The sequence below is a fragment of the Oncorhynchus clarkii genome, chromosome 19, assembly GCF_045791955.1.
Source record: "Oncorhynchus clarkii lewisi isolate Uvic-CL-2024 chromosome 19, UVic_Ocla_1.0, whole genome shotgun sequence".
Classification (NCBI taxonomy): domain Eukaryota; kingdom Metazoa; phylum Chordata; class Actinopteri; order Salmoniformes; family Salmonidae; genus Oncorhynchus; species Oncorhynchus clarkii.
In genome coordinates, this window is record NC_092165.1 from 54,165,577 (window position 1) to 54,187,841 (window position 22,265).

At 41.8% G+C, this 22,265-nt stretch overlaps 1 protein-coding gene across 3 annotated transcripts; it reads left to right on the forward strand.

Annotated features, from left to right (window-relative positions):
• The first annotated feature begins 246 nt into the window (after positions 1-246).
• LOC139375384 (heterogeneous nuclear ribonucleoprotein R) lies at positions 247-20,626 on the forward strand. Of its 3 annotated transcripts, XM_071117110.1 has the most exons (13): positions 283-422; positions 9,543-9,700; positions 11,005-11,123; positions 11,223-11,330; positions 11,587-11,700; positions 12,291-12,470; positions 12,671-12,806; positions 13,211-13,416; positions 13,621-13,770; positions 13,881-14,002; positions 14,130-14,671; positions 15,951-16,028; positions 19,817-20,626. In XM_071117110.1, the coding sequence occupies exons 2-12, from the start codon at positions 9,547-9,549 to the stop codon at positions 15,977-15,979; spliced, it is 1,860 nt and encodes a 619-aa protein (XP_070973211.1). In that variant the 5' UTR covers positions 283-422; positions 9,543-9,546; the 3' UTR covers positions 15,980-16,028; positions 19,817-20,626. The 3 variants fall into 3 exon arrangements, with proteins under 3 accessions (XP_070973210.1, XP_070973211.1, XP_070973212.1); XM_071117111.1 differs by lacking the exon at positions 19,817-20,626 and having other exon boundaries at positions 15,951-17,089; XM_071117109.1 differs by lacking the exons at positions 15,951-16,028; positions 19,817-20,626 and having other exon boundaries at positions 247-422; positions 14,130-15,528.
• The last annotated feature ends 1,639 nt before the right edge of the window (positions 20,627-22,265 follow it).

Sequence of the window (22,265 nt, forward strand, 5' to 3'; positions counted from 1 at the left end):
TTACTTCCAATCAAAGTTAGAAAACAATGAAAGCACTCCTCGTCAAAATGCGGTTTATATTTACAATTGAAGCAACATCCAGGTTGTATATTTGTCAAAACTGACACATTTTGTGTGTAACAAGTGCTTGTTAATCAGTGCTAAATGCGTTAATAATGTAACAATATATTTATATGGCGTTAATCCTGTTCAACGCCTTGTGAAATGCTGTCGGAAACCCCGTGGATCAAATGCGTGCGCGCGGCTGGCAGGGTCGGGTTGACCGCGAGAAGGGGGCGTGAACGAGCGCCAGAGCGGTCATTTTCCGATGTGCAAACCCAAATAAACAAGAATCACATTTCTCGGGACACTTTTGTTCACATTTGGCATTTCGTGACAATTGTAACTTTTTTTTTTTTTTAAATACTGGGATTTGTGGAGCGGTAAGTGCTTCCAGGTTTTGTTATTCGTGATCGGGAAGGATTAGCAAAATGGGCTGTTGAAATTGCGATACTGTAGCAACTAGCTAGAGCGATTAGGCCCCAGTGTTGGACACTAGTTAATCATGGGGGGGAAACACCTGAAATCAAATGGAATGTAATCGATGCCTTTTGATCTTCATTTGTAATTGCATATGTACTGGTATTAATGTAAGCGAATGGACAATTATGCTCAGTCGAGGGGGGCGGGTCTGCTTAGCTTTGTGTACTACAGACGAGCCCACGTCCCAGACATACCAGCCAGACATGCATCGTGCAACCCAGCTTAGTAGTAACGTTAGCCAGATGTACCTCCCACATGCAAAATATATTTCAACCGACTAGCTTAGCTACTTGTCGCACTTTTCAGTTAAAAGTAACGTTATTGTAATATCGTGCTTGAATTTCATAGATTGAAGTGCATCTCGGTTAGCAATCTAGCACGTGAATGGTGTATTACCTCATACTTGTAATATAGCGCGCGAAAAAGTATCCAGGTGGCTGTCTGGTCGACACTGGCACTCATTTTTGTGTGTGGTTTTACAGTATGCAACCGTTATTGGCAAATCAATACAAAGGTACATGGTGAACACGTGTGTGTATATAAAGAGTATACAATGGACAGTTTGGCTAGGGGGTAAAATAACACATCACATTACACTGGCACTTAACTCCTGCTTGGTTGGCTCCAATGATGTGTAAAGTCTGTATTGCGGATGCAATGTAATAGCCAATGAGAGGCTTTGACGCCACCGGTTGCCATATTGGTACTCCTCAGCAGCAGTCATCCACAGGAATGAATTGAGTTCCACAGTAGTTCAGTAAGATGTTACAAGGACAAAATTACATGTATTTAAGTATTTGTTGTTCTGGGTACAGTAACATTAGTACTCCTTAAAAAAATACTATAATCTCTTAAGGATACATTTTTTGCCTAAAATTACATACCCAAATCTAACTGCCTGTAACTCAGGCCCTGAAGCAGGGATATGCATATTCTTGTAACCATTAGAACGGGAACACTTTGAAATTTGTCGAAATGTGAAAGGAATGTAGGAGAATATAACACAATAGATCTGGTAAAAGATAATGCATAGAAAATCCATGTGTTATTCCAGCACAGCTGCAATTTATATTTTGGCCACTAGCAATGTAGCAATGTATGTGCAAAGTTTTAGACTGATCCAATAAACCATTGCATTTCTGTTCAAAATTTTGTATCAAGATTGCCCAAATGTGCTTTCATGTTCAAAACTGTGCACTCGCCTCAAACAATAGCATGGTATTCTTTCACTGTAATAGCTACTGTAAATTGGACAGTGCAATTAGAATAACAATAATTTAAGCTTTCTGCCAATATCAGATATGTCTATGTCCTGGGAAATGTTCTTGTTATTACAACCTCATGCTAATCACATTAGCCTACATTAGCTCAACTGTTCCCTGGACTGGACACCGATCACAAAGAAGTTTTAAAGACATCCTCCGGAACTTTGGCGACTACTAAGTATTTTTTAAACCACCCGCTTTGGTCTGGATGTGTCAATGTGTAGTTCATGTGTTAGTGTTCAAATACTGGAGAGTTGAGACCAAATCACGGACGCTGGACAGAGTGGATTTCAGTTGTAACGAAAGACAGTTTTAATGAGTCAGGGATATCTTGTCCCGCAGTTTTACGTGCACGGACCTAGTTCACATAACTCGGCAAGGAGCCAGGTGAAAAAGAGGCCTATACAATGGTTACATACATTTTTATACATAGAATAAAGTAGGTGGAGTCTTGTCGTTTCGGTCTTCTTGACTGGTCGGAGGGTTGGAGGCGGGCCTTGCTCTAGCCAGAGCGGGCCCCATTGGTGCACAGCAAAAGTTCTTTGCTCTTGGGACCGGCCAGTTAGAGGGAGATGAGATGTGTGTTTATATAAGGAAGAGGGGGTCAGTCTTATGGCTGGGTGTATGTGTTCTTACGACGGAATGTCTTTGTTTATATGAGCTATGTGTATGAATATTTATATAACAAATCCCCCTCTTCACGTCTATTAGACGTGAAAACTATAGCAGAAAGGTGGCGGTTGCAATCGTGGGTATACATAAGGTGGTGCTCCTAACCTTGTCTGGTTTGCATGGTGGGTCTGTAGGTGTAGTGCTACGTTTGGGACGGGAGTGATTGGAGGGAGTGATATCAGGAAAGGAGTTAGGGACATGTGTAGGGGTTGGTGTATGTGATGTGGCAGGGTGAAATAGTTGTTCAATTAACCATGTGAAAGTCCTAGGGTTACTCCAAATATCAGTATGAATATCACAAATAAGGGACCAGATATCCCCAGCCTCACCCAGAGAGGGAGAAATTTCCCTCTAACTGGGCGAGGTTCCCTTCTCAGGGGAGGCGGAGTTTGATGCCGCATCACCTGAGGAAGGAGTGTCTTCATTTGGAATCGAATTTAGGCCGCTCAAATCAGCTCTGACTTCAGTCAGTGTTCTAGAAGGAATTGGGGCTGGGGTGCAATGTGTAAGGCGGTGTCAAGGTGTGCCTGATTTACCTTTGACCTGGACTGAGTGTGAAGTAACCTCCTTCACTTCGTACGGTCCAGTCCACCTGGGTTCCAGCCACTTTCTCTTGTGGACTGTAACCCTCAACCCGTCACCAACCTTTACCTTCAGTAGTGGCGTGTCCCCCGGCAGCTCCCCCTCCTGGACCTTGTGAACCTGGGTAGAGAGTGCTGCAGAGAGAACCGTCAGTTTTTTCACATAATTAGACATTACAATTTGTTGTACATCAAGGGCGGGCATATGACCTCCCTCCCTTGGTGGACCATGCATGACTCTACCAGTCATTATCCCATGAGGCACATACTTTAGCTATCTTAGCTTTTGCTTTTGGTTTGACGTTCCACCAGATTTTGGGATTGGGGCCTGTACACAGATCCAAATCTGTGGGTTATGCCAAATCTTTCTTCCACCTGTCTCAGGTGTTTGTTAAATGTGAGCCATTGGTCAAATTTGATTTGTCTTGGGATGCCATACCTGGGTATTAGTTTGGTTTGTAGCCACTTAAAAGACTGACCTAGCATCCTCCCCTTTTGTTAGTATTGCCTCTACCCATTTGGAGAACCTATCTACTATGACTAGGAGATAGAGTTTGCCTTTAGATAAATTTTTGGGGCCCATGTCGGTGTAGTCTATCCTAATATCCTGAAAACATGCATTAGGTATTACGTATGAGCCCATTGGTGTTTGATATGGTTTCTTTGGGTTGTGTCTGTCACAACCATTGCATTCGTCACAAAATAAATAATCGTCATAAAATAAGTCAGTCATATTTTTTATGTGAGGGTGCCACCAGATGTGCGAGGCCTTTTTGGAGGGTCTTTAGTTTGCCTTCGTGTGTGGGGCCATGTGTTTCTCATAAAAGTTCTGGGTCCATCAGTGTGGCCTGCTTCATGGGCATGGGCTGAGTCTGTATAGATATTCAGTCTTTCCTTTTCCTCTGATGAGGACCTGCGTCAATCCGATGATTTCAGCTAATTTGGCCGATGCTGGTTGAGGGTTGATGGCTGATTGAAGGGTGACATGTGAACCGTCTGGGAGTTGCTGTTTCCTTCTTCTGCCGTGGGTGGTTGGCATTTCTATGACCAGGGGATGGTGCTCCCAGTCATTCCCTGGAACTGCGGTTGGTTGTATGCGGGTTGCTGATGCATGGGTGTGGGTCCTGGTTGCTGATGTTCGTACTGTTGAGGTCTATTTCCACCCCTTTCCTTCCCATATGGACCTCTCGTAGAGTTCCACTGGCGTTGTTGTGGTGTGAGTGGGTATGGACACTCTCGTGAGTAGTGCCCTGGAGTTCTACAGTTGAAACAAACCCCTCTTTTTGGATGGCCTGGTATCCATTGCGGCTGGTATGCAAATTGTGGTTGCGGGGGATACCAAGGCCCCGGGTTGGCTGGTTGAGGACCGGCCTGCTGTTGAATCATCTGGGAGATAGTCTGGGCCACTATTTGAGAGATGTCTGTTTTGGTGCCCGTCTCCTTCGTTTCTTCCGCCACCATCTGTTTCTTAGGTTTTTCTCCTTGTTGTGCTTCCTTCAATTGGAGTTTCAGGAGTTGTACCTGGAGGGACTGCACCTGGCTCTCAGCACCCCCTCTTTCCTTGTTGTGCTGGGTCACATGGTGGTGCACATGAGTGTTGAATTGGGTCAGAGGAAGTGCAAACAACCCTACCGTTCCTCTGAGTTTGGTTTTAACATCTCCGGGACACCCGTTGACCACCATTTCCTTCCACATGCTGAGTGTGGTATCAGTGTGATCGAATGGTTCTTCGTGGACCGATCTCCATGTGGTCTTAGCCCTGTCCAGGTATGCTGCAGGTTGCTCACCTGGGTTGATTGTAAAGGAGGATAAGGTGGCATGGTTTCTTTCTGTAGGGTATGCTCTCCGTAGAACTTCCCATAATCTGGTACGGAAGTGGTCTATGGGCAGTGTTGGGGCCCGCCATCCAAGGTCAGCTGCTGTCATGAGGGCCTCCATGGTTCCGTGGTCGGTGGCTCTTGCTAGAAGTGCTTTCATGTCTCCTAGGCAGAGTTGCAGGCCTGACGTAAGTGTCTGCAGTTGAAGTAGCCACGCTGAAGCTCCTCCATGTAGGCTAGGCATCTGTCCCATCAGTGTTGTTAAATCAGTCATTTTCCAGGGCTGGTACTCCACAGTGTGTGCATCACCTGGTGTCGGTCGCAGGGGGTACTGTCCTGCCATCTCCTGCTCTCGCTCTCTTCTATCAGCAATTCTGGAGGACCGACGGAGTGTTTCGGACCCCATTGATTCGGTAACTTTGGTTACTGTTCCTCTCATTATGCCTTCCACACGGTAGGCTCCCTCTCTGTTGTTATCTTGGTTAGCTATTAGCTCCCTGAGTTCCTTAGCTCGAGCTATTGATGATTTCAGCAGCTCCTGCATCTTAGTCACGTTTGGAGCTCCCATCGGAGCTGGGGTGAGCACCATGTCAATTTCTTCTTCGTTTTCGATATCCATGTTCTGATGACAGTCCTCCCTATCCGTCTGATAGAAGTGGTTTGAATCCAATCTTGTTTGTAAGTGTCCTCTGGTTTCAGAGGTGAGAGAGTTCACAGAGGAGCATTGCGGCCTCCGTTCCTGGGGGAGGTCTCCTGCTCCTGGAATCCCAGTTTCGAACTGTTCACATACCATATGGCCAGCCGTTATCCCCAGGGTAATTTCCCCTTTTAACTCCCCTTGGTCTATTCTCAGAACTGGAGCCTGTATTGTGGGAGGTGCCCTGGGTAGGAATGGGTTGTGTGACGGGCTCCGGTGATTTTGTCCCTTTGAGTATGGCTGGGGCTGAACTGCCTCCATTGTCAATTGTGGATATAGTGAGGGAGAAACGGCCACAGGGGGAGCCGTGGGCAAGTTCTCAGGCAGAGCTTTAACATCCCCCGACGCCACAATAGCCACGCCCATCATGTCTGGTGTGTTTTTGGGCAGCACCCTCCTACTCTCCTGTATGGCCCATGTACCTATCTTGAGCTCCCCCTCTGCTCTCTCTCTCTCTCTTGTACCTACTTTTTTGAACCTGTGTATGTTGTTTCTCTCCGCCTCACTCGCTTTTGCATGCTCTACTGCGTCCTCTAATTCTGTCTGCATATCTTGGAGTTTCCCCCCTGTAGGTGGTCCTCCGCTAAAATAACCTGCTTGTGTCCATCTTATCCGTAATCCTTTCCACACTTTCTCCACTTTCCCATACTGTTTTTTACCTCCCGCTCTATCAATCATACTCTGATCTAAATAATCATAGAATTTTAGTTTGGGCGTGGTAGCTGCAGACATTTTATCTAGTTCGTCTGATAATGTGTATACTGCGTTATTTAGGTATATTCAATCCTTACTATGTGGTGTTTATTTCTATCGTTGTATGCGTAGCCTGTCCCTGGTCGAGACAAAGGGGGTTATCAGTATGTGACGCCCGCCACGTGTGTATTTCACCGGTATTTTATTTGAATTTGTTCAGCGATTCGTTTAGGTATTTTCTATAAATGATTATGCGATTTCCTTTTGGAACAATATATCAGTGAATATATGCGGTTCTATAACAATTTTCAGAGTAATTCTAGCTCTTTAGGAAATATAGATAGAATGTCTAGACAACCAAGAGTTGTTCAGTGAATTATTTAAATACTTTCTGTAAACAATTCAGTAAATTCCTTTATGAACTTATATCAGTAAATTCGAGCGATTCTATAGCAATTGTCAGAATAATTTTAAACTTTAGGCAATATCAACAGGAATGAAAAAAACGAAAATCAGTATTCCATTCGATACTAAGGTGGCTTTGTCTACCAGCACGTGTGCATAATAGCCCAGTTACGTATCCCAACCTACTCCGCGACAAACGTTTCTTTCAATTTAATTTCCCCCATCTCCAAATCATGGAATGTCAACTCTGGTTCATCTTATGTTTATTGTTTGATGTGCAATAGCCACATCATTCCCGATCTCTGTCTAGTGGAAGGCCAAACTTACATATCCTATATCTATTCGACTACACCTCTAACATAACCAATTAAACAGTTTACAACTCATTCAATAGGATCTTTTACATGCAGATTCAGTCGATCTATTAATTAACTAAATCTCTAAACACAACCAATTAAACAGTTTAGAACTTATTCAATAGGAACTTTTACGTGCATACTACACTTCTACACAAAACCAATTAAACAGTAAGCACTTATTTAATAGGAACTTTTACATGCAGATTCAGTCGATCTATTAATTAACTAAATCTCTAAACACAACCAATTAAACAGTTTAGAACTTATTCAATAGGAACTTTTACGTGCATACTACACTTCTAATAATAGGCCAATTGATAAAAAATAAAAATACAAATAAAAAATAAAAACGAGCAAAACAAGATCTCCCCGATCAATGTCTTAGGTTCTTATGTAAAAAATTTGGGCACCGATTCATACTCACGCCCAGTACTTTCTGATCAAAATTTGGTTTAGGCTATAATACAATATGCAGATTTCGATATAACGGGCTCTGCTCACCTTTATATAGAGCGCTCCGATCAGATTTCCTGAGGCAAGATGAATGGCTGGGGAAGTCACTCTTCCGTCTGATTTTTTAGCCGTGATCAGTCTCGTCCTCTCACACTAACTTATAATAGATCGAATTCGAGAACAACCATCCTCTGCTACCAATTCTGTTAGTGTTCAAATACTGGAGAGTTGAGACCAAATCACGGACGCTGGACAGAGTGGATTTCAGTTGTAACGAAAGACAGTTTTAATGAGTCAGGGATATCTTGTCCCGCAGTTTTACGTGCACGGACCTAGTTCACATAACTCGGCAAGGAGCCAGGTGAAAAAGAGGCCTATACAATGGTTACATACATTTTTATACATAGAATAAAGTAGGTGGAGTCTTGTCGTTTCGGTCTTCTTGACTGGTCGGAGGGTTGGAGGCGGGCCTTGCTCTAGCCAGAGCGGGCCCCATTGGTGCACAGCAAAAGTTCTTTGCTCTTGGGACCGGCCAGTTAGAGGGAGATGAGATGTGTGTTTATATAAGGAAGAGGGGGTCAGTCTTATGGCTGGGTGTATGTGTTCTTACGACGGAATGTCTTTGTTTATATGAGCTATGTGTATGAATATTTATATAACAAATGCGTGCATAATCTATGAGCAGAATTACTGTTTTACCTCAATAGCGGAGTTGCATAAAGATGGTGTTTCCCATGTACTTACCACAAATTCCTCGTTTTGCTAAATTAGCAGTATTGTACATAGCTCTCTCCATTGCGCTTTTTTTTGTATGGTCATTAGAGTATACATGATCTCAATTTTAGCTTCAAGACACCAGCAATTTGGAAAAACTAAAATGTAGATTGTGCTGATTTATTGGCACGTTGAACCATATCGTGTGCAGTAGTTTAAAAACTCAGTAGATAGTGCTAAGACAATGAGCTTGTTCGACTGACTGATCTACAAAGAACCTTGAACCATAAATAATGACACATTGTTATTTGTAGGTCAGTCAATCACAATTTGCCCATGATACATTACAGTTTTGGTCTTCTCGAACAAGGCCAATGACGTCATATCTGAATTTTGCCATCTTTTTGCATGTTCCCCATTAGCCACAAAATCTCTGCACCATTTCCCCTACATTTCCCCCCACGTGTGCCAGCCCCCTAGCAATTCGAGTTCTAGCCAATGAGCTTCAGCCCCTCGCCATTTGAGTGCCATCTAGCAAGATGCACATACATCAGAGTGAGTGAGAGAGCAATGACATGGTGCACATATTGCGGTGCACATATGTGATGTAGTACACAATTTTGGTGACCACTTTTGGCTCGTGAGTGCTACTTTCAGAACTACTGACTAAAAGTAACCTACTTGAAATATATATTTTTTATTTTTACTTATTTGTTTAGTTCACATAATATAATACAAAAATATGCATTAAGGTGTCTGTAATAGAATATACTTTGCAAAAACGACTGTAGACATTAATAAACACGTCTTTATAGCTTCCAAAATCTATTATTTAAAAAAACAAACATTTTACAATGGAGGAGTATGAATGGCTGCTTGGTGGCTTTTCAGTACTGTGCCCCCTGTCAGACATCAGTGGTTGGCTCTATAACAATGCTCTGTAGATAGATAGCCAGCTAGCTAGCTAACTTACCAAGCTGAACTTTCCCTATTTCTGTTATTCACATTTAAAAACGTATCCACTGAATTTCTGTCGACGTAGGCTTGATAATTCTTCCCCTGCTGTGGAGGTTTATTGGACTCTTGCATGACGATGACATTAGCTAGCTAACGGTGGGTCAGGTGGCAATGGCAAATAAATAGGCCTATTGCATTACAGTTGCATTTTACCCAATACCTAACATGTTCATATCCATAATTGGGCAGTAAATAGTATTCTACTCATTGTAGAGTAGCTGGTATTGTATTATCATGTCTTACATATTGTTTGTGAATGCGCAGCATAGGTGATGTATAGGCCTGCTTCTTCATGTGGTGTCTAAGTCCCCTGGTATCTCTTTTGATTCACATCATTTGACCCAAAGGAGAATGGCAGCTGAAGTGAATGGCAGTTCTGCTCCAGTTAAGGAGGAAGACGAACCAATGGACATAACTGTAGCACACACAGAGAACTACCAGACACTCATAGACGCAGGCCTTCCACAGAAAGTGGCGGAGAGCCTGGATAAGATATTTCAGACTGGTAAGTGCAAAGGGCGGGGGTTGTTCTCACTACTTCTTGATTGCATTGCATGCTATTTCTTAAGACATCATAATGTATATTTCTGCAAGCTCAAGAAGACTATCAACCAAAAGATTCCATCTTGGTCAGAGGTAGGATGTAAATCACGTAGAGTGAAGGAGCCAGTGAGCGTTGAGCTCATAGCAGTGTAATGGTGACTTACAGAGACAGCCCTCTCCCCCGGGCGTCATCATCATGTTTCAGTGACTCTCACCAGGAATGTGTGACTTAGTTGTGACCCTATAAATAGAACGGAGTGGCTGCCGATCCGACTTTTCCTGAACCGTTCTTCCCGACAACTAAAGGTCAGAGAGGGCCTGCGCATGTACAGGATGCTCTATGTAGATTTATTTTATGTTGCCGCTGCCCCTTCCTCTCCGCGTCGATGATCGGACATCTTTGCCTGGTGTAGTCTACAGACTTGGACATGTTGTACAATAGACATGATTGACTTATTGTACAACAAAACATTTTGTCTGTTGTAACAGTAGGTTATTGCAAACATAAGCACAACACAAAAAGGCAGTCTAAGTAACGATTTTATGTTCTTTTTTCAGGAGGCTGTACATGCGACAATTTAGACAGCATCTCAACCAGGAGCAAGACACAGACACGCAGTCAATATAGCGATTTAATGTTATTTTTTTCACCATCACTGCAAACATTTGCAAAGCAGGGGGCAGACAAGCAGTCAAAGTAGCAGTGTTATTTTTGTTTAGCTTCTCAGGCTACATTATGGAAGCATAACTATAAAGATGACATTATCAGAAATGTACACGCGTGACTAAAACGCAGATTGTTTTGCCCCAATGCGTTGTGTAAACTGCGCCCCTGCTTGTGCTACGGCATTATCCTTAGTTTCAACAGACAGAGAAGGTTGTAGCCTACACCCTAAATTAGCCTACTTTTTATTATTTTTTTTTATGTTCATTCTAATAGCCGCATGTTCAGAAATATGAGGCATAGACGTAGCCTACATGATCATGTAGATACAATTGGTTGAGGGTTCATAAGAGGGTGGGTAAAGAGAGAAATTTGAAGGTTGAGGTTGAGCAGCAACTGTTAAAAAAAAAATGTGTCCGTAAATTAATACATGCGAAAGAACGTAAATTGGATCTTCAGCTCTCAGGGCAAAAAAAACAAGGGGGCATGGTGATTACCTACGGATCCGCAGACTCCGCCTAAATAGAATTCTCTCTCTCTCTGTCTCACTCTGTCTCTGTCTCTCTGTCTGTGTGTTGTATGGTTGTGTGTATGCATCCCAGGACTGGTGGCTTACGCTGACCTGGATGAGAGAGCCATCGACGCCCTGAGGGAGTTCAATGAGGAGGGAGCCCTGTCAGTGTTACAGCAGTTCAGGGAGAGTGACCTGTCACATGTGCAGGTGAGTGGTCCTGTCCACACTGTCGCTCAAGAGTAGTCATACAAAGACACAACAAGGTATACAAGTGATTTACACTAAACGCTATTGGTCCTCTCTCAGAACAAAAGTGCATTTCTCTGTGGTGTGATGAAGACATACCGACAGCGAGAAAAGCAAGGAAGTAAAGTTCAAGAATCCACAAAGGGTCCTGATGAGACTAAGATAAAGGTGAACAAATTGTTTCTTCTTTTCTCATTAAGTTCCATAAGCTTATGTTTTAACAATGATGGACATATGGACTAAAGGTCTCTGAGTGAATGTATCTGTGGTTGATACTGTTTAGGCTCTAAAGGTCTCTGAGTGAATGTATCTGTGGTTGATACTGTTTAGGCTCTAAAGGTCTCTGAGTGAATGTATCTGTGGTTGATACTGTTTAGGCTCTAAAGGTCTCTGAGAGAATGTATCTGTCGTTGATACTGTTTAGGCTCTTCTGGAAAGAACAGGTTACACTTTGGACGTCACCACAGGACAGAGGAAGTATGGGGGGCCTCCACCTGACGAGGTGTACTCAGGGGCCCAGCCTGGAATCGGAACAGAGGCAAGAAGCACAACCTATTTTCTATTGTCTGTCAGTCTTCTCATGCAGGTTATTGGCTGTTAAGGAGGTGTCCTCCTCTCAATTTTGGGCTGTTGAAAAAAACATTCGCAACCTTATGGAAATGAATGCAATTTTATTATGGTTCAATACTTTTAAGGTGCAATAAGTCAGATTTTCGTCCACAAATATATGCAAATTAAAATCTGTTATATGTAAATAATTAATGGTTAGTTAATGCCACAATGCAGTTAGAAACTTGCTAGCAAACATTGGTGCTATTGGAACTAAATAAATACCTCACTTTGAACCACAACATTTTTAGTATAGGTAGACAAAGGAAGGAAAGTCAACTTTAAAACGTGATGTAGTTTTATTGGGATTTGCAGCTGTTGTTGGTAAGTAATGAATCTACAAGCTTCTGAAACATCTAACTCAGCCTTTAAAGTTATGATATTATCTAATATGCCTTTTCACAAATCGACCTCTTAAGTTCCTAGAGTGCTCCATCTTGTCCAAGTCAAAAATGCATTGAATACAATCAAAGCTACACAGTATGCTTGTAATTTGCCAATTTGATCTTATCAATGCAGGTATTTGTTGGCAAGATCCCCAGAGACTTGTATGAGGATGAGCTGGTGCCTCTGTTTGAGAAAGCCGGGCCCATTTGGGACCTGCGTCTAATGATGGACCCCCTCCTTTCGGGTCAGAACAGAGGATATGCCTTCATCACCTTCTGCAATAAAGATGCTGCCCTAGAGGCCGTCAAGCTTGTAAGATTTCCCCTTTTAATCGCCACAAGTAAAGAGCATGACTTGGTAATTTATGGTGTTTGCTTCGCTAGCCATGAACGTTGTAGACAGGTCGGTCACTGTGTCTCATCATGCCAGAGTTATCTGGGAAGTGTAACGGCATGACTTATCTGTGTGGGGGTCAATTTGGAGAACACTTTTTGTTTATCTTTTTGTTCTAGTGTGATAATTATGAAATCCGGTCGGGCAAATACCTGGGTGTCTGCATCTCTGTCGCAAACAATCGGCTGTTTGTTGGGTCAATTCCAAAGAACAAGACAAGAGAAAGCATATTGGAAGATTTCAGCAAAGTCACAGGTTAGAGAAAATCATTACCATTGTTATATCATATTTTTTGGTGCCCTCAATTTAAATACGGTTTTATATTTGAAACATCGGCTGACAAGTACAAGGAAATTGGAGATTCTTACATACTTTCATAGAGATTTTCAACAAGTTTTTAAGTTATCTGATTCATGCTTGAATACCTGGCTACCCCACCTAGATATAAAGATCTGCTATTCTTTCCCTATCTTCATACCGTATATTAGTTGGTGCAGCCCTGTGTGTTCTGACATTCATCCCAAATGATTTCATGAATCTATTCTTACCGGTGACCTCATGTCCTTGTCTATCATATTACACTCATATTATATAATCAGTGTAATGGAGGCCTTTCCTGTGATTCTTTTTGACCATGCACGTATGTGTGCCTCCACCAGAGGGCCTCGTGGAGGTGATACTCTACCACCAGCCAGATGATAAAAAGAAGAACAGAGGCTTCTGCTTCTTAGAATACGAGGACCACAAAACTGCGGCCCAGGCCCGTCGCCGCCTCATGAGTGGCAAGGTGAAGGTGTGGGGGAACCCTGTTACTGTTGAGTGGGCGGATCCAGTAGACGAACCGGACCCAGAGATTATGGCAAAGGTAAAGTCCTGAAGATCCCCCCCCCCCGTCCCCCCCCCCCCCCGTCAAGCTAGTGTCTGACTACAGCAAAGGATGTTAAATCACAGATACTGGGGAGTAGAGGAAATACCCAGATATCTTTCATGTAGAAACATTACACTGAGAGAACTGGCCATTCTATGCCAGAGAACAACTTCTAAACTCACTGTGTTGGTCTTCCACCAGGTAAAGGTGCTGTTTGTGAGGAACTTGGCCACACCGGTGACAGAGGAGCTCCTAGAGAAAACGTTCTCCCAGTTTGGGAAGTTGGAGCGGGTCAAGAAGCTGAAAGACTATGCCTTTGTGCACTTTGAGGACAGAGATGCTGCCGTGAAGGTGAGTACTGGCGTCTTCTACACCTCCTTGGAGTATGCATGCTATGTGTTTGCCTTGTGCTTGTAGAGAATCTCTGGGATATTCACTTGGGGAAACCCATCACTGTTTAGGCAATGCAACAAATGAATGGCAAAGAATTGGAAGGCGAGGAGATAGAGATTGTTCTGGCAAAGCCTCCGGACAGGAAGAGGAAAGAGCGGCAGGCCCAGAGACAGCCAACTAGGACCACAGGGTGAGTAGAGGTTGACCGCACCTAGCCACGCCCAGTCCGCTTGGAGTGGCTGGTATGACTGTATTATGATATTTTTTTGCCATTTGTCTTATTTCGTATGTCCCTGTTTGCTTTGTTGTTGTCACAGATATGATGATTACTACTATTATCCTGCTCCACGCATGCCGCCTCCCATGCGAGGCAGGGGCCGAGGTGGGAGAGGTGGCTATGCCTACCCTCCAGACTACTACGGTTACGAGGACTACTACGATGATTACTACGGGGGTGGTTACGACTACCATGACTACCGAGGTGGCTACGACGACCCTTACTACGGGGGATACGATGATGTCTACGTGCCGAGAGGAAGGGGGGGCAGGGTGAGTCGAGGTGCCCCCCCTCCCCCTAGAGGCCGAGGAGCACCACCCCCTCGTGGCAGAGGTGGCTACGTCCAAAGGGGGGCTCCTATGGGTGTACCGAGGGGAAGCCGTGGGAGCCGGGGAGGTCCGCCCCAGCAGAGGGGCCGCGGCATCAGAGGGGCCAGGGGAAACCGCGGGGACAACTTGGGCGGGAAGAGGAAGGCTGACGGTTACAACCAACCGGACTCCAAGCGCCGGCAGACCAACAACCAGAACTGGGGCTCCCAACCCATTGCCCAGCAACCCCTGCAACAAGGTGGCGACTACTCTGGTAACTATGGTTACAATAATGACAACCAGGAGTTTTACCAAGATTCTTATGGGCACCAATGGAAGTAGACAAAACATGAACGGATTGGGCTTTGACAGCAACCTTTGATTGGCTGTGTGTATATATCACCCTTCACATTCAAAAGAAATAGAAACCAAATAAAAAATGAATCAAAATGCATAAATAACATTAGAAATATGGATTTGTTGCACTACAGTACCAATATGGAGCAAAATATGAATGTACATACATAAGCTTGCTTAATAATTTGTGCTAATCCTTTTTTGCTTTGCTTGTGGCTACTTGGGACATTTTTTAACCATTATTTTATTATTTTTTTAAATTTAAGATTTTTTTGTTTAGTTTTTTTAAGCTGGCATTTACAGGAAAAATTGGACGATCATAAAAAAAAAGAAGAGAAAAATTCTTTGAGAAAGCATTTGCAATCATGAGAATCGTTCAGTGATTGGCCAGCAACCCATTCCCAGACCCCTCTCCCCATTGGACATTTTCCCTCCCAGATTTCTGATAGGTAGGCATAGGACTTTGCTTGTACATAAAGGCTTTAAACTGAAAGCTTTATTTTCAGTTTTGTTGCAGAGGTGGGGGAAAAAGGAGAGGAAAATTGCACTTTTTCATGTACCGGAATAGTTACGTAAAAGTTGTATGTTAAGCATTCGTAGAAGTAGACAAACTGTGTTTTTCTAAACGTATTACTACAGCTCTCTCAAATTTGCCCTTTTAGATAATGGGTCTGGCAAAACCTTAATCGCCAAGACAATTTGCTCTTTGATGTGTTTGTATTTATAAAAATGTTCTTGTTACATTTCAATAAAACTCAACCATACTTCATTCAATTATCAGCAATTTCAAATTCAGTTGTGTCAAGTCGTGTCATGATTAGACTAATTTTGACCTCCATGTTTGGCCTTGAATGTGAGTGATCTGATTTTTTTTATGAAAGACACAAAGCAACTGCTTTTATTAAGATCATATAATTATTTGACTGATGTTTTGCTATTCCAATTTGGGCATCTTTACACCAAATAGTGTAAAGTGACATCAAAACATTTACACAGTACACCTGGCAATTCACGCAAATGTGCTATTTCCTGGCCCCTCCATTTCCCGGCAATGTAAATAGTACAGCATATTTTTCAGATATTTTTTTTATCCTTTTGATTTCTTATTTAGCTACTCTCCCATTTTATTACAACTTAACAGTTTTATTTTGTGTTTTGTTTGTTTAAGTTTCTCCTTTTATTCCGAACTACCCCAGGTGAAGACGCGAGAACGGCAGCGGGTTGAGTGAGTGAGGAACACATCTATTCTCTGCTGTGTTCTTCCCCAAAGAAGGGTGAGCCTGGTTTACCTCTTCACCGCTAAACTGGCGCTACTCTCCTCTGCTGAGGGGCCTCAGCCCACTTCACTTGTTTTGCTCAGTAAAATAATGCACCCGTTTTATTACATCAGCTGGTATCTGATGTTAACTCATGTTGAAAATGACTAAATTAGTTTTCTGTTAAACACCTCTAGTAAAATAAATTGTGGTAAGGTAAATGGAAAATACTTAGAGGTTTATGCGTGAACACAGATAATGCAGTGGTGTGTTTACTGAGCAGAACATAGAAAATAGAGCTCTCCTCGTATGAGGACTACAGTCACAAAGCTTCCCCAAACTAGCGCTGCCTTTATTAGGCTACCTTGCCAGAGACCAAAGACATATTGTAGGTACAGGTTATGCAGATTAGGTGTCACCTTTTGTTGAAAGTCAAAAGTTCACTGCTGTCCTTAATAAAAACAAAAAGGGGGCAGATGAAAAAGGATCAGTCTGTGTGTATATGCTGTATTAGCATATCACTTGATTGTTGAACGTCAAAAGCTCACTGCCATCCTGAATGAGATTCATAGAAGAGGGCAGATGAAAAAGACAGACTATCCTGTGATAATGTGTAAGTGCTGCGTCAGCCATTTCTTTTGTTTGGGTTCACCTGAAAAGAGTGAATTAAAGCCAACATTCAACTACGTTCCTGCACTTGGGACAATCCTGCTTTATAGACCTATCATGGCCTCATGTTCCAAATGCTCATGTCTAAATTTGGCAAAACAAATCTGAAGATAGAGATAAATGTTTTCCTGCTCACCATTTGGAATCTGGAGGACTAATGCAATTGGAATCTTATGTCTACTGAACGTCTCGTGGAAGGACCACACGATTGGCTAGTCTGTTTGTACTGACAGATTGGATACTGTTGCCCCATAATGGATCTTTGGAAGTACATATGGACTTCATGATCACTGTTCATTGTCTCTACTCTGGCACCCTGTCTCGGGCTTATTCAGATATACATCTATTCAAATTTGCCAAACATAATCAGTTTAAGGGCACAGAAATTACAATTCGCCTTGGAGTTGAACCAACAACCAAGAACTAAGTCATCTGTTTATACACTCACATTACTTCCCTGATAGGATAGCTGTTTTCTGACAGACTATCGGGCACAGAGTTCCATGCTGATTTAGCTGGACGGAATAAAGCCAGTTACTGGTGTATTATAGACAGAACAGGTTTTGTTTAGAATAGGACCACTTGTCTAGTGTTTATCACCATGTTGGAGTTTAGTGAATAGTGATATTTGATGTGTTAGTGTTTTCAATACAATGGCGTCTGGTATGAGTTTTTTCTCTCCTAATACAGTTGATGGTCGACTTTTATAAGAGAGACAACTGTGATAATATAATCACATTCTGTTCATTATTAATATAGAGTTGAATGTTCAAAAATGAAATGTATTATATATTACATAATACATTTATTATAATTGATTATCCAGCTTACAGCGCTCCAGGCTGGATACTCACGTCCTCTCATTCACAGCTAGCAATGCTAATACATTTCAAAAGTAAAATGAAAAGTAGCTAAGTATCTGACCGTACCCAACCCCAGAGTAAATCCTGTTGCTGTACCTTTTGCTGTTTGATTCAACTGTGAGGCAATCTATTGGATATGCTTATTTATTTATCTTTTCAATGGAGATCTCAGGCTACTCTCATATCCTGAGTCATATCCTGGAGTGGGCTTTGAATTTTTACTCAGTGTTATTCCTGACATATCAGCCCTCCACCGTTCCGTATCGTATAGTTTTGACCCGTACCCTAATGTGCGTCTGCGCAAGTGTTATCTTATGCTAAAAGAAATACATGATGGCCCCAGGCATTTTTATGTGAAATTTGTATACCTATAGAGTACCAGTCAAAAGTTTGGACACACCCACTCATTCAAGGGTTTTTCATTATTTTTACTGTTTTCTACATTGTAGAATAATAGTGAAGTCATCGACACTATGAAATAACACATATGGAATCATGTAGTAACCAAAAAAAGTGTTAAACAAATCAAAATGTATTTTAACAAGTGTGACTTGTTAAAAGTTAATTTATGGAATTGTTCATTCTTAATGCATTTGAGCCAATTCGTTTTTTTGTGACATGGTATACAAAATATAGCCCTATTTAGTAAAATACCAAGTCTATATTATGGCAAGGACAGCTCAAATAAGTAAAGAGAAACGACAGTTCATCATTACTTTAAGACATGAAGGTCAGTCATTGCGGAAAATATCAAGAACCTTGAAAGTTTCTTCAAGTTTTTTCAAAAACCATCAAGTGCTATGATGAAACTGGCTCTCATGAGGACCACCACAGGAAAGGAAGACCCAGAGTTACCTCTGCTGCATAGGATAAGTTCATTAGAGTTACCAGCCTCAGAAATTGCAGCCCAAATAAATGCTTCACAGAGTTCAAGTATCAGACACATCTCAACATCAACTGTTCAGAGGAGACCGAGTGAATCAGGCCTTCATGGTCGAATTGCTGTAAAGAAACCATTAATAAACGACTCCAATAAGAACAAGAGACTTGCTTGGACCAAGAAACACGAGCAATGGACATTAGACCGGTGGAAATCTGTCCTTTGGTCTGATGAGTCCAAATTTGAGATTTTTGGTTCCAATGATCTCCGCATGTGTGGTTCCCACCGTGAAGCGTGGAGGTGCTTTGCTGGTGACACTGTCTGTGATTTATTTAGAATTCAAGGCACACTAACCAGCATGGCTACCACAGCATTCTGCAGCACTACGGCATCTCATCTGGTTTGGGTTTAGTTGGACTATCATTTGATTTTCAGCAGGAAATGATCCAACACACCTCCAGGCTGTGTAAGGGCTATTTGACCAAGAAGGAGAGAGATGGAGTGCTGCATCAGATGATCTGGCCTCCACAATCACCCGACCTCAACCCAATTGAGATGGTTTGGGATGAGTTGGACCGCAGAGTGAAGGAAAAGCAGCCAACAAGTGCTCAGCATATGTGAGAACTCCTTCAAGACTTGGAAAAGCATTCCTCTTGAAGCTGGTTGAGAGAATGCCAAGACTGTGCAAAGCTGTTGTCAAGGTTACTTTGAAGAATCAAAAATATATTTGTTGAAAACTTTTTTTGCTTACTGCAATGATTCCATATGAGTTATTTCATTGTTTTGATGTCTTCACTATTATTCTACAATGTAGAAAGAAAAAACGTTGAATGAGTAGGTGTGTCCAAACTTTTGTCTGGTACTGTATATTGTTCCACATGTATTTTGCCCTGTTATCTCTTGTATGTAAGATTTTGAGAGTTGTCTTGTTGATGCTGTATATGACTATGAAATGGAAGTCCTATGTAAATTCATCAAACTTTGGCTCACACAAGCACCCTTATCTCTGAATAAGGATCTGAATGTTGCTAATTTCAAATTAATTGATAAACACTGGATAACATGATATACAGAATATATATTTTATGCTCAATTTGAAATGCAATGCAATTTTGCAATTAGAACCAAATGATCACTCAACCAGAAGCCAAATACAATAGATTATTACCATGCTACAAAAGATTCAACAACCAAATGGTGCCAATGCACTAGCTACACCTAACTTTAGAAATTCACGACCAAACCGTTTTAATTCTCAACCCTGTGGTTCCAAAAAACAAAAAGGAATCAACAAAAGAATCTGATTAATTTCAGATGACTTCCAGGAGGAGTGATGTAGGTACTTCTCTATCGTATTTTAACTGCTTGCTTTTGTCACCTGGCTTATCTATCAGGGTGCGTGTCCGAGGTGGCCCCGACCCAGTCTTGTCACGATGTGGACTTGCTAGGTGGGGCTCCCAGACAGAGGCAGCTGTAAGGACTACGGGGTAAGTTTAGGATGTTTTCTTCCCAAACCATTGTTCTCTTTCACTGTCTTTCTCTCCCTCTGATTCAGGTCTCACCAAATCCCTGTGGGGATTAAGATGCGGAAAGAAAACGTCAGTGTCTGGGTGAGTTTAGGTAGAGAGAAAAGTACTGTATCCCTCAATACACAGTTAGAGAAGTTAACTTTGGAGTTGGAAGAAATGTTGAGTTACTTGGAGAAAGAATACAGTATACGATTCAGAATACCAAAAATAGTAATTCTGTTCATTATCAAAAGCCTTAGTTTACAGAAACTTACTCTAAACACTACTTTTATCGAATGTAATGTGTTGTAAGGGATTAGCAAAAATAGCTGCCTGTGGCAATTACCTTTTAGAGGTGAAAACAAGAGCTCTGTCTCTAGTCTAAAGAACTACAGACCACATTATAAATGCTTTGGGTTCGAGCACTGTCTCTAGTCTAAAGAACTACAGACCCCATTATAAATGCTTTTGGTTTGAGCTCTGTCTCTAGTCTAAAGCACTACAGACCCCATTATAAATGCTTTGGGTTCGAGCTTGAAGCTCTTAGAGCTTACTCCAATTGCATATCAGCTCCCAGTGTTGGAGTTTTTTCTCTCTGGAATTACATTTATTTCTCTATGATTCTCTGGAATTCAATTTGTTGCTCTATGATTCTCTGGAATTCAATTTGTTGCTCTATGATTCTCTGGAATTCAATTCGTTGCTCTATGATTCTCTGGAATTCAATTCGTTGCTCTATGATTCTCTGGAATTAAATTTGTTGCTCTATGATTCTCTGGAATTCAATTCGTTGCTCTATGATTCTCTGGAATTCAATTTGTTGCTCTATGATTCTCTGGAATTCAATTCATTGCTCTATGATTCTCTGGAATTCAATTTGTTGCTCTATGATTCTCTGGAATTCAATTTGTTGCTCTATGATTCTCTGGAATTCAATTTGTTGCTCTATGATTCTCTGGAATTCAATTCGTTGCTCTATGATTCTCTGGAATTCAATTTGTTGCTCTATGATTCTCTGGAATTCAATTCGTTGCTCTATGATTCTCTGGAATTCAATTCGTTGCTCTATGATTCTCTGGAATTGAATTCGTTGCTCGATGATTCTCTGGAATTCAATTTGTTGCTCTATGATTCTCTGGAATTCAATTCATTGCTCTATGATTCTCTGGAATACAATTTGTTGCTCTATGATTCTCTGGAATTCAATTTGTTGCTCAATGATTCTCTGGAATTCAATTTGTTGCTCTATGATTCTCTGGAATTCAATTCGTTGCTCTATGATTCTTTGGAATTCAATTCATTGCTCTATGATTCTCTGGAATTCAATTCGTTGCTCTATGAATCTCTGGAATTCAATTCGTTGCTCTATGATTCTCTGGAATTCAATTCGTTGCTCTATGATTCTCTGGAATTGAATTCGTTGCTCTGATTCTCTGGAATTGAATTTGTTGCTCTATGATTCTCTGGAATTCAATTTGTTGCTCTATGATTCTCTGGAATTAAATTTGTTGCTCTATGATTCTCTGGAATTAAATTTGTTGCTCGATGATTCTCTGGAATTAAATTTGTTGCTCAATGATTCTCTGGAATTCAATTTGTTGCTCTATGATTCTCTGGAATTCAATTCGTTGCTCTATGATTCTTTGGAATTCAATTCATTGCTCTATGATTCTCTGGAATTCAATTCGTTGCTCTATGAATCTCTGGAATTCAATTCGTTGCTCTATGATTCTCTGGAATTCAATTCGTTGCTCTATGATTCTCTGGAATTCAATTTGTTGCTCTGATTCTCTGGAATTGAATTTGTTGCTCTATGATTCTCTGGAATTCAATTTGTTGCTCTATGATTCTCTGGAATTAAATTTGTTGCTCTATGATTCTCTGGAATTAAATTTGTTGCTCCTACCACAACTCAGGATAGACCCAGATGCAGACAGTTCAAATCTCAGATGTTTATTACAAAATGGGGCAGGCAAACGGAAGGTCCAGGGCAGGCAGAGGTCAGTAATCCAAGGCAGCTTCAATTAGGGACAGAATGGCAGGCAGGCTCAGGGTCAGGGCAGGCAGAATGGTCAGAACCAGGAGGACTAGAAAACAGAAACTAGAGATACGGGAAAACATGCTGGTAAGACTTGACAAGAGGAACTGGCAACAGACCAACAGTGGACGCAAATATAGGTACATGGGATAATGGGGGAAAATGGGATACACTTGATGGGGGGTGGAGACAAGCACAAGACAGGTGAAACCGATCAGCGAGTGACAGCTCTATGATTCTCTGGAATTCAATTTGTTGCTCTATGTTTTGTAAAAAAAAAATTCAAGTCAATGCCCA